This window comes from Chiloscyllium punctatum, chromosome 7 (genome assembly GCF_047496795.1).
Source record: "Chiloscyllium punctatum isolate Juve2018m chromosome 7, sChiPun1.3, whole genome shotgun sequence".
NCBI lineage: Eukaryota > Metazoa > Chordata > Chondrichthyes > Orectolobiformes > Hemiscylliidae > Chiloscyllium > Chiloscyllium punctatum.
In genome coordinates, this window is record NC_092745.1 from 53,545,688 (window position 1) to 53,565,459 (window position 19,772).

Below are 19,772 nucleotides of genomic sequence, written 5' to 3' on the forward strand. Positions count from 1 at the left end.
CATCGCTTGTTTCATATAATCAAAGCCAAAAATCTTTTTTTTGCAGTATCAATCTAACCATCTGGGTCTGTTTAACTTTTTTTAAAAGTGATGAATTACATTTTCAGATCGCATTTTTCTGTTAACTTTAATGGCATTGTTCAGGAGGGTTTAATGATTTTAAAAATCTGTGTTGAATATCACACTGGCTTAAGAAAATGGCCTTCAGCCTTTGGATCTAGTCCAGCCCAGATTGGTAGGATGAAAGTCATGTCTGTGGCTGATTGCGTCAAGTTAATGATGAAAACCTCTGAATGCCAGCTCTCTAGGTTCTAATGTGAATTAGCAAGTGGAATTTCTCTTAATTTGCTGGTAATTGACAATCTGAGGGTATTACAGGATGACCAAATTTAATATGGCAGTAATTGAATAATTAATTAACTGAATGGGTAAATACAAAGGGGGAGGCAGTTAATAATTGTTTTACTTGGTAACACTGGTGATTTGGTCGTCATGTGTAAGGCAGAGGTGTGTAATAGCATCTCCGAAAAAAGCATGTAAAGGGGGAGGCAGGTGGGACTGGTGGGTGGAAGGAGCTTTAAGATTGAGTACCTAATAAGTGCTATTCACAAAGAAACATGTCTTGGTTTCTGCCTCACTGACTGATATGAATCCAAATTGACATTGGTAGCAGGGGTGAGTTGCCTAAAGGTGGAAACTGGGAATTCATTTTGATGAAAGATACTTTGAATTAATTTTGAGAAGAGTTATTGAAACCTAATGTAACGTATTGGGTTGTGATTTTCTATCAATTTGCTGTGAAACCGAACCTTATGATCGATGGAAATATGGAGTGGAAATGTGGAAATAGTTGCATTCTTCTCAGATAAGAATATGGCCTTGGCACAGCCACTTCCTACTCGAAGCAAGATCATTTGTAAACTATTCTCAGAGGTAGAAAGTAAAAGGTTGGCCTGAGCAAGGTTTAAAATTTGTATTAAATATTATGGATAAAATCTATAAGATTACCTAAATGAGGCATGGTGTCACTTAAATTTAGAAAGGAAGATGCAGATAAAAGGATATGCAAGTTTTGAAAAAGTAATCAATGCTTACTTTTAGATTGTTGCCTTTAACTTTGCAATAATGTTGAATGTGGATGGATGCCTAATATTATTTCAGGTTAGATTTTTAGATAGAAAACACACACTTTTAGAACAGATGGAATAAATCTTTTAAAACGCAACTGGAAAAAACAATCATTCCCAGAGTCTCTTGTGACTGAAATAGAACATGCAGCAATAACACACAAAATGGAACACTCAATGGAAGTAGCATCTCAAGGTCATTCAGGTAGAGGTCACGAGTGTGAATGTGAAAGGAGAATCATAGCTAAAAGAAATGAATTTGGGATATATCTGGCAGAGAGTCAAACAACAGGAATTGGAGAAAAATAACTAATGAACAAATTCCAGGAATGCCGAATGTATGGCAAAATGATGTTTTGAATGAGGCTTAATAGTACGCAATTGTCTTAAATGGGATAATGGTGAGTTTGAAATCACACGTGATACAGAGGGTTCAGAAGGAGAAGATGGGGTAATATTGATCAGCAAGGAGGAATTGTCCTGGCCACAGGAAGCATCGTGCAGAGCTGAATGTTTTTGGTTACAGACCCATTCAGTCACACTGTATTTGATGTTAGATGCACATCTAGTACACATGGAATGGATTTATTAAAATTTCACCAAAATTCTTCAAATCATCAGGATTGGAGTAAGGTTCAGGAATTGGAGGGACCTACCTTCTTCAAGTTTGGGGGTGTGGCGGGGAACACCATGTTGGAACCACTGAAGAAAGTGCTGTTGGCTGTAAAATAGCGATACTAAACCACTTTATCACCACAGACATAGTGTCAGGTGAATTAATCTTACTCTTTTGCAGACTGTCAATGAGAGAGACTCAAATGAAACGTGATGTGGTACACCACAAGGCAACGCAGTTATATGGCAAGTCAGTTTACATAATAAGTTCGAATTTCTCTAATCAAAATATGAAGGTGTTATTCATATCATGGGATAGGTGTTTAAAGAAAAAAAAACTAATTATCTTAAAACTATATTGCAGTTCGCCTTTCTATTTTCTCTCAGGTTAAAAATCCTAAAGGTGGAAACTGGGAATTCATTTTGATGAAAGATACTTTGGGCATAACACCCTTAGGGTCTGTTGTCAGTGATAGTTTCCCTACCTCTGGACGTAAAGGGCTTGGTTCAAGGGCCACCTGTTCCAGAAGTGTGTAATAACATTTCTTAACCGGTTGATTTAAAGACAATAGATGCAGGAGTAGGCCATTCTGCCCTTCGAGCCTGCACCGCCATTCAATATGATCATGGCTGATCATTCCTAATCAGTATCCTGTTCCAGCCTTATCTCCATACCCCTTGACTCCACTATCTTTAAGAGCTCTATCCAATTCTTTCTTAAAAGAATCCAGAGACTGGGCCTCCACTGCCCTCTGGGGCAGAGCATTCCACACAGCCACCACTCTCTGGGTGAAGTAGTTTCTCCTCATCTCTGTCCTAAATGGTCTACCCCGTATTTTTAAGTTGTGTCCTCTGGTTTGGCATTCCCCCATCAACGGAAATATGTTCCCTCCTGCCAGAGTGTCCAGTCCTTTCATAATCCTATACGTTTCAATCAGATCCCCTCTCAGTCTTCTAAACTCAAGGGTATACAAGCCCAGTCGCTTCAGTCTTTCCGTGTAAGGCAATCCTGCCATTCCAGGAATTGACCTCGTGAACCTACGCTGCACTCCCTCAATAGCCAGAATGTCTTTCCTCAAATTTGGAGACCAGAACTGTACACAGTACTCCAGGTGTGGTCTCACCAGGGCCCTGTACAGCTGCAGAAGCACCTCTTTGCTTCTATACTCAATCCCTCTTGTTATGAAGGCCAGCATGCTATTAGCCTTCTTCACGACCTGCTGTACCTGCATGCTTGCCTTCATTGACTGGTGGACAAGAACACCCAGATCTCTCTGAACAGCCCCTTTACCTAATTTGATACCATTGAGGTAGTAATCTGCCTTCCTGTTCTTGCCACCAAAGTGGATAACCAGACATTTATCCACATTAAACTGCATCTGCCATGCATCTGCCCACTCACCTAACTTGTCCAGGTCACCCTGTAATCCCCTAACATCCTCATCACATTTCACCCTACCACCTAGCTTTGTGTCATCAGCAAATTTGCTAATGTTATTGCTGATACCATCTTCTATATCATTTACATATATTGTAAAAAGCTGCGGTCCCAGCACGGATCCCTGCAGTACCCCACTGGTCACTGCCTGCCATTTCGAAATGGAGCCGTTAATCACTACCCTTTGTTTCCTATTAGCCAACCAATTCTCTATCCAATCTAGTACTTTGCCCCCAATACCGTGCGCCCTAATTTTACTCACTAACCTCTTGTGTGGGACTTTATCAAAATAGACAAGATCAGCACTAAATACGATGTGTATAAAAGGGAAATAGGAGGACACTGTCACTGTCCAGACTTTAACGAAATCATAGCAATGAACTTGAATGTATGGGATAAGGAAAAAAAAATCATCTCCTGCTTTGTTTAAATGGCAACTATTTTGAACTATTTGAAAATATTATATCGTGAAAAGAAAAGAACAGTTGTTAATAGAGAATTGGATACAGACCAGGATAGAAGCACCAGCTAAATTCCTAACCGACAATAGGAGTGACCTTGCCAGTGGTGAATTTAGGGATGCATATGAAAATATGGAAATTGTTATAAATATGGCAGCATAAAGTCCCTTGAGTCATGGAATGTGTGAAGTAAATCATGGTAATAAGTGTAACGTTTCATAAAATCTTAGCAAACCAACCAAGCTGTAAGTTAAGATCTGCCCCAGCACAGATAGTCCAGATCTCACTGCAAATTACTGGAGATTTCAATCCATATCAATTGTTTTTTGGGAGAAATCCAAAGTTCCTTTTCGTAATGAGCGTGATCACCATGGCTGGTAAGGAATTACAGTTGACATCTTGTTTTTCTGAGCCCTTGAATCCCCTCAACAGTGAGAAGGTCATTGACTCATTCAGCCTGAAGTCTGAGAAAATTTGTTGAGCCTTCAGAAATAAATTTTAATCCTGGGAATGTGATAAGATGAAAGAAAAGGCAAAATGAGTGGAAAGGTCCAAGTGAGGTCATAGGTTGTGATGTGAAACAGTAGTCTTACAGTAGGGCATTCAAATGCATTCCTTGGGGTAATCGACTATGGGCTGTTAGAATCTTTTGGCAAAAGTACTGAAAACTTATTCCTTCAGAACTAGCTATGGCTCAAGCCTAGCTGTTCCAGTACAGCCATAACATTGACATTGATCAGACAATCTGGAAAATTGCCTAGCTGTTATTTTCATGAAAAGCAGGACAAATACAAACAACCAATTACCGCCTTATCAGCCTATTCTCAGTCATCAGCAAAGTGCTGGAAGGCATCATAAATAGTGCTATGAAGTGATAGTTGGAAAGGATTAACCTTATTGCTAATGCTCAGTTCAGGTATGGCCAGACCTGATCTCATTAAGCCTTGGCCTAAGCATAGAAAACAAATTGAATTCTGGAGATGAGTGATTGCCCTTGACATCAAAGCATCATTTAACCAAATGTGGGCATGAAGGAGTCCTAATAAAATTGGAGTTAAGAGGAAAAACCTCTGCTGATTAGAATCATACCCAGTACAAAGGAAGATGATTATCGTTGTTTGTCAATCATCTCAGACCCAGGATATTTCAGGCTCGCATCTTAGGCCAAATCATTTTCTGCTAATTCATCAATGACCTTCCCTTCATATTAAAGTCAGATTGGGGATGTTCACTGATTACAAAATTCACAACAATTTAGATACAATGTCCATATGCAGCAAAACCTGGACAATATCAAAGCTTGAATAGTACCTACGTTCAACAAGAGACAATCTAATCACCACCTCTTGAGATTTGATGGCAGTACCAACACTGAATCCCTCAACAATCATTCTGAGGTTACCATTGACCAGAAGTTGACTGGACCAGGCATACAAATACTGTGCTCGCAGCAGCAGGTCATTATCAAGTGGTAAGCAGGTGATTGGGGTTAATTGACTGGATAGTTATAAAAGAAGAGGAAGTGGAACTGGTTTGTAGAAGTTATAAGACTGAATATTTAATAAACTCTTTCCACAAAATTATCTTAATTTCTGTCTTACTGTCCTGGATCTGATTTGACAACCGTCCATAAGCTAACTTCTTTGGTTCAAGTTTTCATTTTCATGTGTTGGTGTTTTGTGGAAGTTGTGAAGAGCACAAGTAGAATTGTGGAAAATTTGTCGCAGTCTTACTCGTAAAAGATTGTTCCTATTTTGATGAGCTTTCACTGGTGCTAAATTAGAACCTTTATTTAATTGGATTAGATTGCCTACAGTGTGGAAACAGGCCCTTTTGTTTAGAATTTGCACGCAATCAGTTTCAATGCTTAGTCTTAAGTTCAGTTTTATATATTTAAAAACTCTGCCATTTTCATTCATCTGTTTTCCTGTGTGACAGAATTAAGCAGTAATGGACCTTTTAATAAATAAGGTTTTGACAGACAATTGCTCTAAGCATTGGTCAAAACTGATCTGGAATGCTGTGCTCAAATCTGGTCAATGCAAGTTGGGAATAATGTATTAGCTTTCAAGGCTATGTTACTAGGACAGATTGCATAAATTTTATTCAGTTGAGCACAAGAAATTGAAGAGCAAACTGATCAAAATGTTATTTTCTCTGACAAAGTTCAGAGAAATTTAGTCTTCAGTCAAATTAGAACTTTTTCACCCAGGAGCAAAATCAGGAAGCCAAGGTGTAACGTTTTGATACCTCTCACCAGAAGAGGCTGTGGCTGCTGAGTTGATGTGAACCAAGATCCATTAATTTTTTTTAAATGTAATGATATCACGGAATATGGACTAAATGCAAATAAATAACAAAGTCCGTGTCAGTCTTCATGTAATTGGCAGAGCAGACTCGAATCTTGAATGCCTTACTCCTGTTCCTAATGCATAACATTAATAATACCCTTTAATTATTTGTTTTAGATTGAAGATTTGTACTTCAATTTGAAGAGACCACATTCCATTGGGTAGTAATCATGCCACCTAAATTTAAACGACATCTAAATGATGACGACGTGACAGGTTCCGTAAGAAGTGAAAGGGTAAGATTTCTTACTGTTTAATTTATTATGTATAGCATTAACAATGTCGCAAATGAGCCATTTAGGAAGTCTGGAATGGGCTTTTATTTTCTCCAGAACTCGAAATGGAACCTTGCATTTGTATCATGAAAGAGCCAACAGATGTTAGTGCTTTGCAGTCTCTGTTTCAGCCAGGGACTTCAATGTGGTTTAAATGAGCAGAATGGTAAATTTTAACCCTGAGTGAGGTGCAGATTTGTGTTTTCCCACTACTTCTGTCCCCTTTCTGCAATAATTTTTTAAGGCATGATTAGTTCCTCTCTTGAGCCCATGTAATGTAGTCAATAATTTTTTTAAAGTTACCCAGTCTCAACTAAGTTACTCATGATTTTGAAATTGTTGCCTTTTTTAATAAATTTTCTGGTAAGTGTGGATGTTGTGTGATTGGAATAAACTCAAGTTAAGGCCCCTGTGTTTGAATAACTCCTGGATATATATGATGCATAAAGAGGTAACAACAGAACTTAGTGTAAAGAAATGCCTCAAAAAACTTTGGTTGGTATCCTTCCATTGTGGGAGATGATGGGAATGTGATTTCAAACCTTTGGTGAGATAAGATGAGATCATCTGCACTCCTTTTGATGACTGAATAAACTAATTCTAGAAAAGCAAAGACTCCCACAAGTGCCGCTAATGAGGTTGCCCCTTATCAGTAATATGACATGACCCCTGCAATGATGATGGCAAGGATTCGTGTCTGCTTTGGAGCTTCTGAAACTAATTGTCATCATGGTGAACTTCTATCTACTGCTGATGTTGTAATTTACATCAATTATCAGCTAGAAGCTTCCACTTATCTTGATTAATTTTTAGGCTTTTCATGCCCCTTTTGGCAGCATTGTTGAATCACAGTTTTTGAAACTCTGCTGCTCTCCTAGAATAGCTGCCTACTTGCTTGACATAAGAACAGTAATCTTGCATCCTGTGCATTTGCCTGAGCCAGTGATGTCACCTTTGCTTGATAGTGCTAGCATGCTTGGCAGTTTTGTCCTCAAAAGGACTGTATTATTGGTGACACTATCTTTCCGTGTAATGCCTAGAATGCAGGGCAGCCATTGCGAATGGAAGAAATGGAGCCTTTGTTCTTGGTAAGTTTAGGTTATCCAGCCTTTGCTGCCCTATAGTTATAGTCCTGCAGGTCAGTTTATTAATCTTTGAAATGGAATTTGGAAATTTGAAATGAGAGCAGAAGAAATTAGAAAAATGGAGTAGGTCAGGCAGCGTCTGCAGAGAGAGAAATAGAATTAATGTTTCAAGTTGGTCATGGTAATGTTTCATGTTCTTCATGTTATTTCATATCTATTTTGTTAGTTGGCCAAAGGTGGTGACTTTTTTTCTCATGTGCACTACTCCTGAATGAACTTCTGGTTAATAAACTACTTATTTGGAAGGAAACAATAAGTATATTGCTCTGCAACTGGTGCTTGGAGAAGTGACGTGAGCACAAACCTATTGAATTGTTTTACAAACCTTCATTCATAACAAGGGAAAAACTGGTGATACATGGTGCATTAATTTTAAATGCATCAAACTCTTTGATCTTCAAATGCAGCACATGTTTTTCAATCTTTGAGACCCCAGTAGTCTATTTGAACAGTGTCAACATTGTTTGCAATCTATATATGCACATATTCACCAATGACAGCCTGTTATTGTTTGAATGATTTCACATAAATAATTCAACTGACTCTTTGGCTTCTGATAATACAAAAATTGTTAATCTCATGGCTGTTTTCTCTCTTCAGATTGTTTTTGAGTTTTTGTCTTGTTGAAGAATATGTTTTGAGTATCAGACGTAAAACTATTCTTTAGCTACTTTTACATAACAGTGTAGCAGCCCCTCCCTAAATTTAGGATTATAACATGCAGCAGAACATCCCACTCAGGATATCAACATCATGATGTCATAATGGGAACAAGAAAATCGTTTGGTAGTGATTACAGCATAATGTGAGCTCATTGCTTCACCACTGTCATAAGCTAGTTGTATAGCATTTCCAGTGCAGAATGTTTGCCTTGTTTCCCACATGACAGCGAACTCTTCATCACTCAACATACTGCTGGAGAATGATAGGCTGCAGCCACTCCTATCCCCAAATCAGATGGTAGGCATTGGTAAAAGTTCATTGGGCTGAACTGTTAACTCTGTTTCTCTTCATAGCTGCTCTCTGACCTTAGAATCGTACAGATGTACAGCAAAGAAACAGACCCTTTGGTCCAACTCGTCCATGCCAACCAGATATCTGATATAAATCTAGTCCCATTTATCAGTATTTGGCCCAATTCCCTCTAAACTCTTCCTAATCATATATCTATCCAGATGCCTTTTAATGTAGTTGTATCAAACTCCACCACTTCCTCTGGCAGCTCCGAAATAATAAAGACTATAGATACTGAAAGTCAGAGCCAATAAAATATGGAGCTGGAAACGCACAGCACGTCAGGCAGCATCAGAGGAGCAGGAAAGTCAACGTTTCAGATCAGGAGTCGAGTGTTTTGGCGTACTTACGATCTTTGTCCGTTAGGGTGGAGAGGAAGTGTTTGTTGACGTTGTGGATCCATCTAAGAATGCAGAATAGTAGAGGTCCTTTGTGGGTCTGGGGGAGAGAAACCATGAGCTTGGGCAGGGCTGACTGTAGTGAGAGGAGATGTCACCGCATGGCTGCAAGCATGGGACTGAGGATTTGAAGGGTGAACTGTTTCTGCAGGTACTGTAGATAACAGTTGTCACAATTTGGTCCAAATTGAGATGGTCTGAAGGTTGTCTGGAGTTAGTGGGGGATAAGCCGACTACGTAAACAGGTGTTGAGAAACGAGATGTGGCTGTAGGAGCGGATTGTGGTCGAAGAACTTCAGGGTGGATGAGGTAACCTGGGGGTTGCAGTGAGAGAGAGATCCCACTGAGATCTTTATGGAGGGAGGAGGAAAACATTTTCAAGGTGCGCATCCTACGAAGAGGCTTTGCAGTATGGTTTTCAGTGACTTGGAGTTAGCAAGGACTGCAGATGCTGGAAGTCAGAGCGGATAAAATGCGGAGCTGGAAAGGCACAGCAGGTCAGGCAGCATTGGAGGAGCAGGAAAGTCAACGTTTTCGGTTGGGACCCTTCATCAGGACTCTGGCAGCTAATTCCATACACCCACCACCCTCTGCATGAAAAGGCTGCCCCTTATATCCGTTTTATATCTTTCCCACCCAACTCACCTTAAACTAAAGCCCTCTAGTTCTGGACTCTGCTACTCCTTGGAAAATACCTTGTTTATTTACCCAATCCATGCCCCTCATGATTTTATAAACTTCTTTAAGGTCACCCCTCAGACACTCCAGGGAAAATAATCCCAGCCTATTCAACCTCTTCCTACAGCTTAAACCCTCCAAGCCTGGCAACATCCTGTAAATCTTTTCTGAACGCTTTCAAGTTTCACAACATCCTTCCTAAAGCAGCACCGGAATTGCATGCCATACTCCAAAAGAAGCTAAACCAATTCCTAAGCAGCCGTAACATGACCTGCCAACTCCTATACTCAATGCACTGACCAATAAAGGCAAGCTTACCAAACGCCACCTTCACTCTCCTATCTACCTGTGACTCCGTTTTCAAGAATCTATGAACTTGCACTCCAAGGTCCCTTTGTTCAGCCGCAATTCCCAGGACGTTACCATTGAGTGTGTAAGTCCTGCCCTGATTTGTCTTTCCAAAATGCAACCTCACATTTATCTAAATTATACTCCATTTGCCACTCCTTGGCCCATCTGATCAAGATCCCATTGTACTCTCAAGATAGCCTTCACTGTCCACTATACCTCCAATTTTCATGTCATCTGCAAAATTACTAACCATACATCCTATCCAAATCATTTATATAAATGGCAAAAAACATTGGACCAGCACCGACCCTTGTGGCGCGCCGCTGGTCACAGACCTCCAGTCTGAAAAGCAACCTTCCACCACCACCTTCTACGTTCGAGCCAGTTCTATATCCAGGTAGGTAGTTCTCCATGTATTCCATGTGATCTCACCTTGCTAACCAGTCTATCATGAGCACCCTTATTCAACGCCTTACTGAAGTCCACAGAAGTCACATCCACAGCCCTGCCCTTATCAATCCTCTTCATTACTTAAGAAAATCCAATAAAGTTAGTGATACATGATTTCCCATGCACAAAGTGATGTTGACTATTCCTAATCAGTCTTTGCCTTTCCAACTTTGCAGAATTTTTAACCTCTTGTTCATTTTTCCCATTTCCAGCACTTGCTCCATTTAGATTTTGTGATAGATACTGAAATTAGTTGAAGTCCCCATGCTGCATTTAGCACAAAATGGGGGCTCAAAATGCTTTTCTGTTTACCGTTGCATGCATTTCATCTGCCCTTTGAACTACCAGTCTGCTACAGTAGAATTATCTCCTTACTGCTCACTGACAGATCTCTTTAAATTCTGGTATTGCCACATTATTTTGTAATTGCAGGTAATCCCAGGGTTTTGAACAGGTCTTGAGTTCATTTACAAGTCGATTTGTATGCAAGTCAGAACTCAATGCAGACCATTGTAAAATAGCCGTTCATAAATATAAGCAAATGTTCATGTGATCTTTAAAATTAATATTAAAATACCCTTGCATGGGGTTACATTCATTAATCAGGAATCCTCTGTAAATGTACATTTTATATTAACTATAATACATTTTGCTTCCTCCAAATATCTAAAAATGTGAACCTTTTGTTAAAATAATGTCACAATTGAAAACACTCCCTCTGCTGATCAATCAGTGAAACAGCTTACAGTCCCTTTTTTTTGTGTGCATTTTCCCCAGTCCTCTTGCCTAGAACAGCTGAATGCAAAACCTTAACTCAAGTGGACAATGTGTTTGCGAAAACAGACTGTTTCACATACCTTCCCACCCGAGACAGAGAATGAACAAGAGCAGAATCAAGCACGAGTATTGATTGGTATATTTCGGAAAATTTTACATTTTGCTGAACCTGTTAATTTGAGCAGATCCTTGCTTTGGAAGTTAGTAACAACAACAAAACTCTGTGATTGAATTCATTTTCCATACGATTGTCAAATACTTGACCTGCATTTGCTTCCTTTTCTTAACATTACAACTGAATAACAAGGCAGTAATATCGGAAGAAGTAAATTCGCATCTTTGTCCAATTAAGCTGAACTATGTGCTCATCATTAATTTTAATATGAAGATCAGGAACATGGTATATTCAGGGCTTATGGTTTCGTTCCCCACCCTTTCACTCCCACTTTCTCTTCGTTTGTCTGTCATTGTATCATGATAACATTTTGAGCTTAATAAAGCCCAAATAAAGAGTAATACATGTAAAAGTTGCAAATAATTTCAATCTTGTCATATTGCTAAAGTATGCTCACCTTCTGAGTTTTGCTGTAATGGTCATAGATGTGCTTGTTTGAATTATTACTTGTAACTATCTCCCAGGCAAGCATGTATTATCCTATGGAGCTCTATAGTAGGGCCATTTCATTTGACCTAAATGCATGTTTACTGTACTTTAGGTTATACACAGAAATTCCAGTCATCTTTTGGCTGCTGTCACACTAATCAACTGAGTTAATAATTTCTTACATCACATTTGGAGCAGTATGTCAACATTCACTTTTTTTGGGTGTTGGAACCCTGTTGTTGGTCCTGCATGGAATTCCAAGTGCACCCTGTGATCAGTGGACCTGATAGTATAAACCATCTCGAGGCAGCCTTTTGTTTAAATAGTTGCCTTTGTACATGCCATCCTGTTGAGGGCAGTCTGTGCATTTCCAAGGCTGGTGGCCCAATCAGAGGCCCCACCAGGAGAGGTGAGTACTATAGAGGCAGGCAGATGACTGTGATGGAACCTAAAACATGGCAGTGCCCTTGGTTGCCTGCATTGACTTCATGAACTGAAGACCCCTGAAGCTGGCCTCCATCCATCTGATGGAGAATAAAATCCACCACAGGAGTAGTTGTGGTGTGGTCTTCTGTTCGCCAAAGGTGAGCCAACCTGCTGCCAGCCAGGATGCTGACTTGTTCCTGAGGTGGTTGCCCTCCTGGTCCTCTAATCCCATATCTGTGCATCCCATTATTCAGGGACCAGATAAATAAATCTGTAGAGGAGGCCTCTGAGGAAGTTGGTGAAAATAGGAACATTGATTCATTCAAATACAAGTTGACGGATTTGTTTCAGAAAAATACATATTTGGGGTGTCGTTCGTGACTAATTTGAGACATGACCTGGGTTAAGCATGTTGTGTTTCAATTATAATTTTTTTTGTCTAGTAATTCCTATGCAAAAGGGTACAGGAAAGGTGTGCATAAAAATATTGCTCAAAAGATCTCAGCCTCTAAGATTGAATTGCAGTATGAGTTGCTGCTAAACTAGAAGTTGTCTTGTATGTCAGAGATAACAACTAAATATTTTTACACATACTTGAACAGAACAACCTTTATGTTTTTATGCTACAGTGTAAGTCCCTTGGAACCCAGGTGATGAGGTCCAAAAGGTGAAACGATGTTGTAGCTGAACCGTGCTATCTTGTATTTTTGACAAGTAAAATTGAGATTTGAATAACAAATTATCTGTTTGAGAAGCAATAGGATCCAATGCTGTTAAGTGAATTTGCAGTATATTGAAACATGTTCTAATGGACTTCCATGTACTTGCCTTTTTTTAATCAGTTTTGTGGAAATGACATGCTGTGATATCGTTTGGTTTACAGTTATGCAAATAAAGATTCTATTAATCTTTTATAACATCACAAAGTGTCACTTGAAATTGAGTTTGTGTCAAGGTGGTTGAGTGTAGTGGGAGTCCCAAACAGTACCTGGAAGCAAGCACTTGGTAGTGATTTTCCCTGAAATGGTTAAGTAGTTACTGGAAAGCATGCTGTGAGAGTGGACTTTCAATGCTGGAAGGCCAAGTGGGGACAACGTTCCTTTCATTAAAAAAAATGAAATAAAAAATGGCCAGCTTACAGGGTGGTCTGTACAGCCTGTTGCCACATTGGTGGGGATAGTCTCCAAAGTTATCTGAAGCACTAGGCCAGTCTGCTGCTGTGATTATTTGGTCTTGATCACTTAACTGAGAGCGTAAGTACTTGCCCTGTTAGTCAATCTTCATAAAGTACCAGGCCATTTATCTTTTGAAGTTAGTATGTAATCTGAACATTTTCATCAGTTATTGAAGTGAAGACAAAACAAAAATGCCATGTCCCACAGTCAACATATGTTCTGCATGCTTTGCCCTTTGTTATCAAACAACCACTTGGCTGTGAATACAGGTATGAGAGTTTATGCAAATTTGAAACTATAGGTAAATGAGCCCCTGACCAAACAGTTGTCTTCAAGCTGTTGTGAAGTTTAACCGATTTTAAGAAAGTGATGGTGTAACTTCCAGAATTAACCTCGTGACCTTTAATGACTGGCATCTTCCACACTAACTTTAACCTCTTTTACAGCGGAACCTGTTAGAAGACGATTCTGATGAAGAGGAAGATTTTTTCCTGTGAGTACGTGCTCTTATTTCATCATGCAGTAAATTTCAATTTCATGATAGTAAGCCCTGGTTTTGGATCCTCATAAGGACTGGCAAAGCAGTTTATTCTGCTGAGATAATAAGGTTTCACGCCCATTTGGAGTCAGTATTGAAATTGACTGCCTGCTTTCCTATCGTTTTCTGCAATTGTATTAGTATTTCATTAAAAATGATTTAACTACATTTGCATCTCCTCTTGGTTTTTGCTGTCAGTAACTACAGGACGGACTTCAATTTTATCACCCTGAAAAATTTTGTTTAACTTTCTGCAGTGCATTTATATGTTGTATTTCTGTTTGTGAAAAGCTGTTTTTGGGGAATTTTCCTTAAATACTAAGGGCCAATTCCTATTGCAAGGTTATCTAAACTGCTGTATTTAAATTTCTGAGGGTAAAGCATGGAACCTTGGGATCATCCACAGAAGTTAAACCTATGTCTTTGTTTAGTTTGCTGTTATCACCAGTTCTATTTTCCCAACTTCATCCAACAAAAAGACAGCATTGATTGGAAACAGTCCTGTCTGAATTTTAGGCATCCCGAACTTGCATGTAAACTGGATTGAGTTTTTGTTTAAAAGATTCAATGGAAATAAGAACATAAGAACTAGGAGCAGGAGTAGGCCATCTGGCCCTTCGAACCTGCTCTGCCATTCAATAGATCATGGCTGATCTTTTTGTGGCCTCAGCTCCACTTACCTACACACTCACTGTAACCCTTAATTCCATTATTGTTTTAAAAAAAAGTCTATCTTAGCTGTAGAACGTTTACTGAAATAGTGTCGACTACTTCACAGTGAATTCCATAGATTCCCAACCCTCTGCGTGAAGAAGTACCTTCTTAATTCAATCCTAAATCTGCTCTTCTTAGTCTTGAGGCTATGTCCTCTTGTCCTAGTTTCACCTGCCAGTGGAAACATCCTCAGTACGTCGATCTTATTTATTTCCTTCATAATTTTATGTTTGTATAAGCTCCCCCTTCATTCTTCTAAATTCCAATGAATGTAATCCCAGTCTACTCAGTCTCTTCTCATAAGCCAACCCCCCAACTCCAGAACCAACCTAGTGAACCTCCTTTACACCCTTTCCTGTGTCAGTACATCCTTCTCTTAAGTAAGGAGAACCAAAACTGCATGCAGTGCTGCAGGTGAGGCCTTACCAGCACCTTATACTGCTGCAACATCACCTCCCTGCTTTCTAAACTCAACCCCTTTAACAGTGAAGGACAAAATTCCAATTGCCTTCTTAATTACCTGTTGTACCTGCAGACCAACCTTCTGCGATTCATGCACAAGGACACACCGGTCCCTCTGCATTGCAGTATGCTGTGACTTTTTACCATTCAAGTAATAATCCTTTTTATTATTACTCCTACCAAAATGGATGACTTCACATTTATTAACATTGTATTCCATCTGCCTGACCTTTGCCCACTCACTTAAAGTATCTATGTTCCTGTGCACACTTTGCTCTGGCACTCATCTTAGTGTCATCTGCAAACGTTGACAGACTATACATGGTCTCCAACTCCAAATCATCTATGGAAATTGTGAATAATTGCAGTCCCAACACTGGTCCTTGAGGCACATCACTAGTTACTGGTTGCCAACCAGAATAGCATGCATTTATTCCATCTATTTGCTTCCTGTTAGTCAACCAATCCTCTATCCATGCTAATACTTTACCCGTACGCCATGTATCTATCTTGTGCAGCAGCCTCTTGTGCGGCACCTTGTCAAAAGCCTTTTGGGAATCTCTGTACAGTACATCTACTGGGATCCCATTCTCCACCATGTTCGTAACGTCTTCATAGAATTCCAAAAGATTAGTTAAGCATGACTGTCCTTCATGATGCCTTGCTATTTCTTCCTTGATAATAGACTCAAGTATTTTCCTCACTACAGAGGTTAAGCTAACTAGTCTATAATTCCCCATATTTTGTTTACCTCCCTTTTTAAGCAATGGCATCGCATTTGCTGTTTTCCAATCTGCAGAACTGCCCCAGCGTTCAGTGAGTTTTGGAAAATTATCACAAATGCACTTGCTAATTCTCTTGCCATCTCTTTTAGTACCCTGGGATGCATTCTATCAGGGCCAGGAGACTTGACTATCCTTAGCTCCATTAGCTAAGGATTATTTCCAGGCCTTCACCTACCTTTGTCTCTTTGTCAGTTACTGGCATGTTATTAGTGTCCTCCTCTGTGAAGACCGACACAAAATACCTGTTCAATGCCTCTGCCATTTCCTCATATACCATAACTAAATGCCCCTTCTCATCCACTAAAGGGTCAATGTTTACTTTAGCCACTTTTTTTTTTACATTTTATACATTTGTAGAAACGTTTGCTATCTATCTTGATATTCTGTGATAGAACATGAGAAAAAAACTATCTTACTTTTTATTAGAGTAATATCTCTTGAGTTATCCTTCCTTTTCATTTCTTTCATAGATTGCCTTGTAGTTAAACCTTCCTGCACACATGCTAACCTGCTGCATTCCTTTTTACTTACTATCATACTTCCTTTAATTTTCCCCTTCCCTTCTCCTCCAACTCACTAGTTTAAAGTCCTTAGTGAACACCCTATCTATCCTTATCACTAGAACTCTGGTTCCAGATTGGTTCAGGTGGAGGCTGTCCCATTGGTCCGGATCTCTCCTGTTCCAAAACTGATGCTAATGTCCCATGAAATGAAACCCTTCTTTCCCATATCACTCCCATAACCACAGGTTTCCTTCCCTAATTTTCTTATCCCTAAGCTCAAGGCTTAGGTAGTAATCCAGAGAATGTAACCCTTGAGGACCTGTTCCTTAATTTTGTTCCTAATGCTTAATAATCCCTGAACAGGTCCTCTATCCTAGCCTTGCCTATGTTGTTTGTCCCACATGGACCACAACAACTGGATCCTCCCCCTCCCGCTCTAATATCCTTTCAAGCCGGTCAGAGGTCTCCTGTACCCAGCACCAGACAGGCAACATACTATGTGGAGCTCGCAATCTGGCTTGCAAACGATACTATCTATTCCCTTAGTTATGGAAAATACCTGGTAGTGCTGAATGATAGCCAAGTTTGGCTGTCATTGTACTTATTTGTGAATTTGATTATTGTTTGATTTAGAAATTTTCCACCAATGCCAAAACTGGCTGGATTGAATATTATATTTTATAGATTGGCATAAAATCAATTCCAAAATAATGTCACAGGCCAAGAGAGTAAATTTTATTCATTGTCTTTCTTATCAGCAATGTTTCACAATTCACTTAAGAGAAGTATGTTTAGAGTTTTGGATGTATGTAGTGTTAAACTGACTGTGAGCAAAACAAGAAACTTGAAAACAAATTAATGTTTTTTATTTGCACTACCATCATCATTGACAATAACCTCCGCAAGGGTGCAGTTTCTTTGCCCCTGTGCCTTACCTAAATGATCATTTAATAACTATGAACCTATGCTGTCGATAATTAATTTGACCCCAGGAGAGAAAGACAGTAACGCTGAGTCCATTCTCATCCTTGCCCAGTAAGCAGATGTCTATTTGCCAACTGGAACCATGGCCCTGGTTTCCCAATCTCTCTCCTCTTTCTCGCTCAGAGACGTTGTCACATTTCTGGAGTCTTTGCACCAAACAGTACTGATATGGATTTGAAACTACAATCTTTCTGATCTCTTATTGAGAGATGAGAAAGCTAGGCTTGTTCTGAATATAGATAAATTTAAATGGAGATTTAACAGAGTTTCTCAAAATTGAGGGATTTTAACTGCGTAGATAAGGCATTGGTTCCATTAGCCATCAATAACGAGGATTTTGACTTTTAGGCAATTGTCAAAAGAAACAGTAGAAGTTTTTTTAAATGCAGCAAGTTATGTTAGTTGGGAATGCATTGTGTGAAAGGGTTATGCAAACAGAATCAATGGAACTTCATATATATTTAAAGGATAACTTCTTGTTAATGAGGCTTCCTGAGGTGAATGAATCCATGATTGTGTGCAGTTAGTATTAAAAAGGAGTCTGCTACTCTTTCAACTGGGGATCATTGTTGAGTGAAAGGTGCTATGCATTACATGATCTGATGATTAAGAATTAAGTTTGATAACCTGTTCAATATGCAACATTTTCAGATTGTTTAGTCATGATTTTTATACCTATCATTCTTCAGCATTTCTGATTCAATGTTTTCTCCACAGAAGAGGACCTACTGGACCAAAGTTTGGACCACAGAATGATAAGATCAAGCAGTATGTGTCCAATATGTTAAATTTTTAAATCCTGTTGGTCTTTTTTATGTAATCTTGGACTAATCTTGCTGTTTTGCCAAAAATGTATTTTTGTTCATTATGGGTAATGCACAATATGTAATACAGCAGACCAAGTGATCCAGGCTCGATGGCACCTGTGGCAATATCCATAATTGTTGGCCATGTCAAATAGAGTGATGTAGAATGTGACAAGAATCCAATATGAAAATAGTTTATATAAAGTATAAATAATGTTTTCTTATTGTCAGATGTAAAAAGAAAAGCTTGCAGTATTTAGTTGTCAAGATGCAAATGTAATGAGAAGATTTGTCAAAAAATTTCATTTATTTTAAAAATATTCATGCTTTGCACATAAATGATCATTGGCCTAACTTCAGTGAATGCAGAATTTAGGCATTTTGTAATGAAATAAATCCTGCTAACGTAGATAGCAGTCCAGTATCTGAGGTATTCAGTAGATTAAAAATACAAAGAATTAAATAAGTACTAAATTTCTAACCATTATTTTTGTTAATGATCCTTCTACAGTTATATTGAAACAAAAATAGCTGTTATTGTCAGCCGTTTGCTTATCTGATAGCTAACATGTCAAGCCAGTAGCGTGGGTGGAAGAAAGCGATGTTTAGATTTTGACTAAGCCTTTTAAATACACTTTCTGCATTAACAATTTTTTGAAGTGACAATACTAGCATAAACACTCATGCTTATTTTTTTCCACATGAAGTTTATTTTAGGGTAGTCACCTTTTACTTCACATTACTATTTATATATCTGCAAGATTTCCTTGTGGCAATCTGATTGATATTGAATGATTGATGTGACTCATTCTTCAGCAGTCTGTTTCTATGTATCCTGTCCTGTCCTGTGGTGATTTTTAAAATACTTCCATTAGAATATATAATACAGTGAAAAACCCCATTTTTTTAATGAGATATAGTTTTTTGATTTTTTTGATGAAGTATAATTAATGAAATTGAATTGTATGCCCCCCAAAGTATGAAATGCTTTAGATTATAGTGTCTAATACTGCATGTTGTATTTTATCTAAGTTTTTTTTAAGATTTTGTGATATTAAATATATTGATATATCATTGTTGATTTTCATGCTGCTGCTATTGTCTGGAAACTCACCAAGAACAACTTGCAAATGAGATGGGGAGATGGTGGTTGATGATACTTGCTTGATTTCATTTGGAATAATAAATTGTTCCGTGTTTTGCCTTCCCAAGTCACGTAGTTGGAAGTTTAAAATTCTTTCAAACTGATTTTGAAATGATTATTCTCTGGAAAATTCTTTGAGGCCACCTGAAAGCTTAAATAATGAAAGAACTTGCATTTATACTGTACTTGCCATGATCACGAGGTTCCAGCCAATAAAATGTTTGTGTATTCGCTGTTCTTATGGGAACATTCAGCTGGATTGATTGAATGTTTTAGATGGATTGATTAGATTCTAGATTAGATTAGATTCCCAACAGTGTGGAAACAGGCCCTTTTGGCCCAACAAGTCCACACCGACCCTCAGAAGAGCAACCCACCTAGACCCATTTCCCTCTGACTAATGCACCTAACACTATGAGTAATTTAGAATGGCCAACTCGCCTAACCTGCACATCTATGGATTGTGGGAGGAAACTGGAAGTCCCGGAGCAAGCCCACGCAGAATGTGCAAAATCCACATAGAGGCAGTTGCCTAAGACTGGAATCGAACC

At 38.8% G+C, this 19,772-nt stretch overlaps 1 protein-coding gene across 3 annotated transcripts in view; it reads left to right on the forward strand.

The window, feature by feature from the left end:
• The window catches only part of vamp4 (vesicle-associated membrane protein 4), a 59,645-nt gene that overhangs the window by 5,538 nt on the left and 34,335 nt on the right, over positions 1–19,772 (forward strand). Inside the window, exons 2-5 of one of the 3 annotated variants that reach the window (XM_072573556.1) lie at positions 1,924–1,988; positions 6,110–6,228; positions 13,732–13,778; positions 17,989–18,039. In XM_072573556.1, coding sequence (XP_072429657.1) covers positions 6,163–6,228; positions 13,732–13,778; positions 17,989–18,039 — 164 coding nt within the window. In that variant the 5' untranslated portion in view covers positions 1,924–1,988; positions 6,110–6,162. The remainder of the gene's footprint in view (positions 1–1,923; positions 1,989–6,109; positions 6,229–13,731; positions 13,779–17,988; positions 18,040–19,772) is intronic. The other 2 variants (XM_072573554.1, XM_072573557.1) reach the window with 2 other exon arrangements.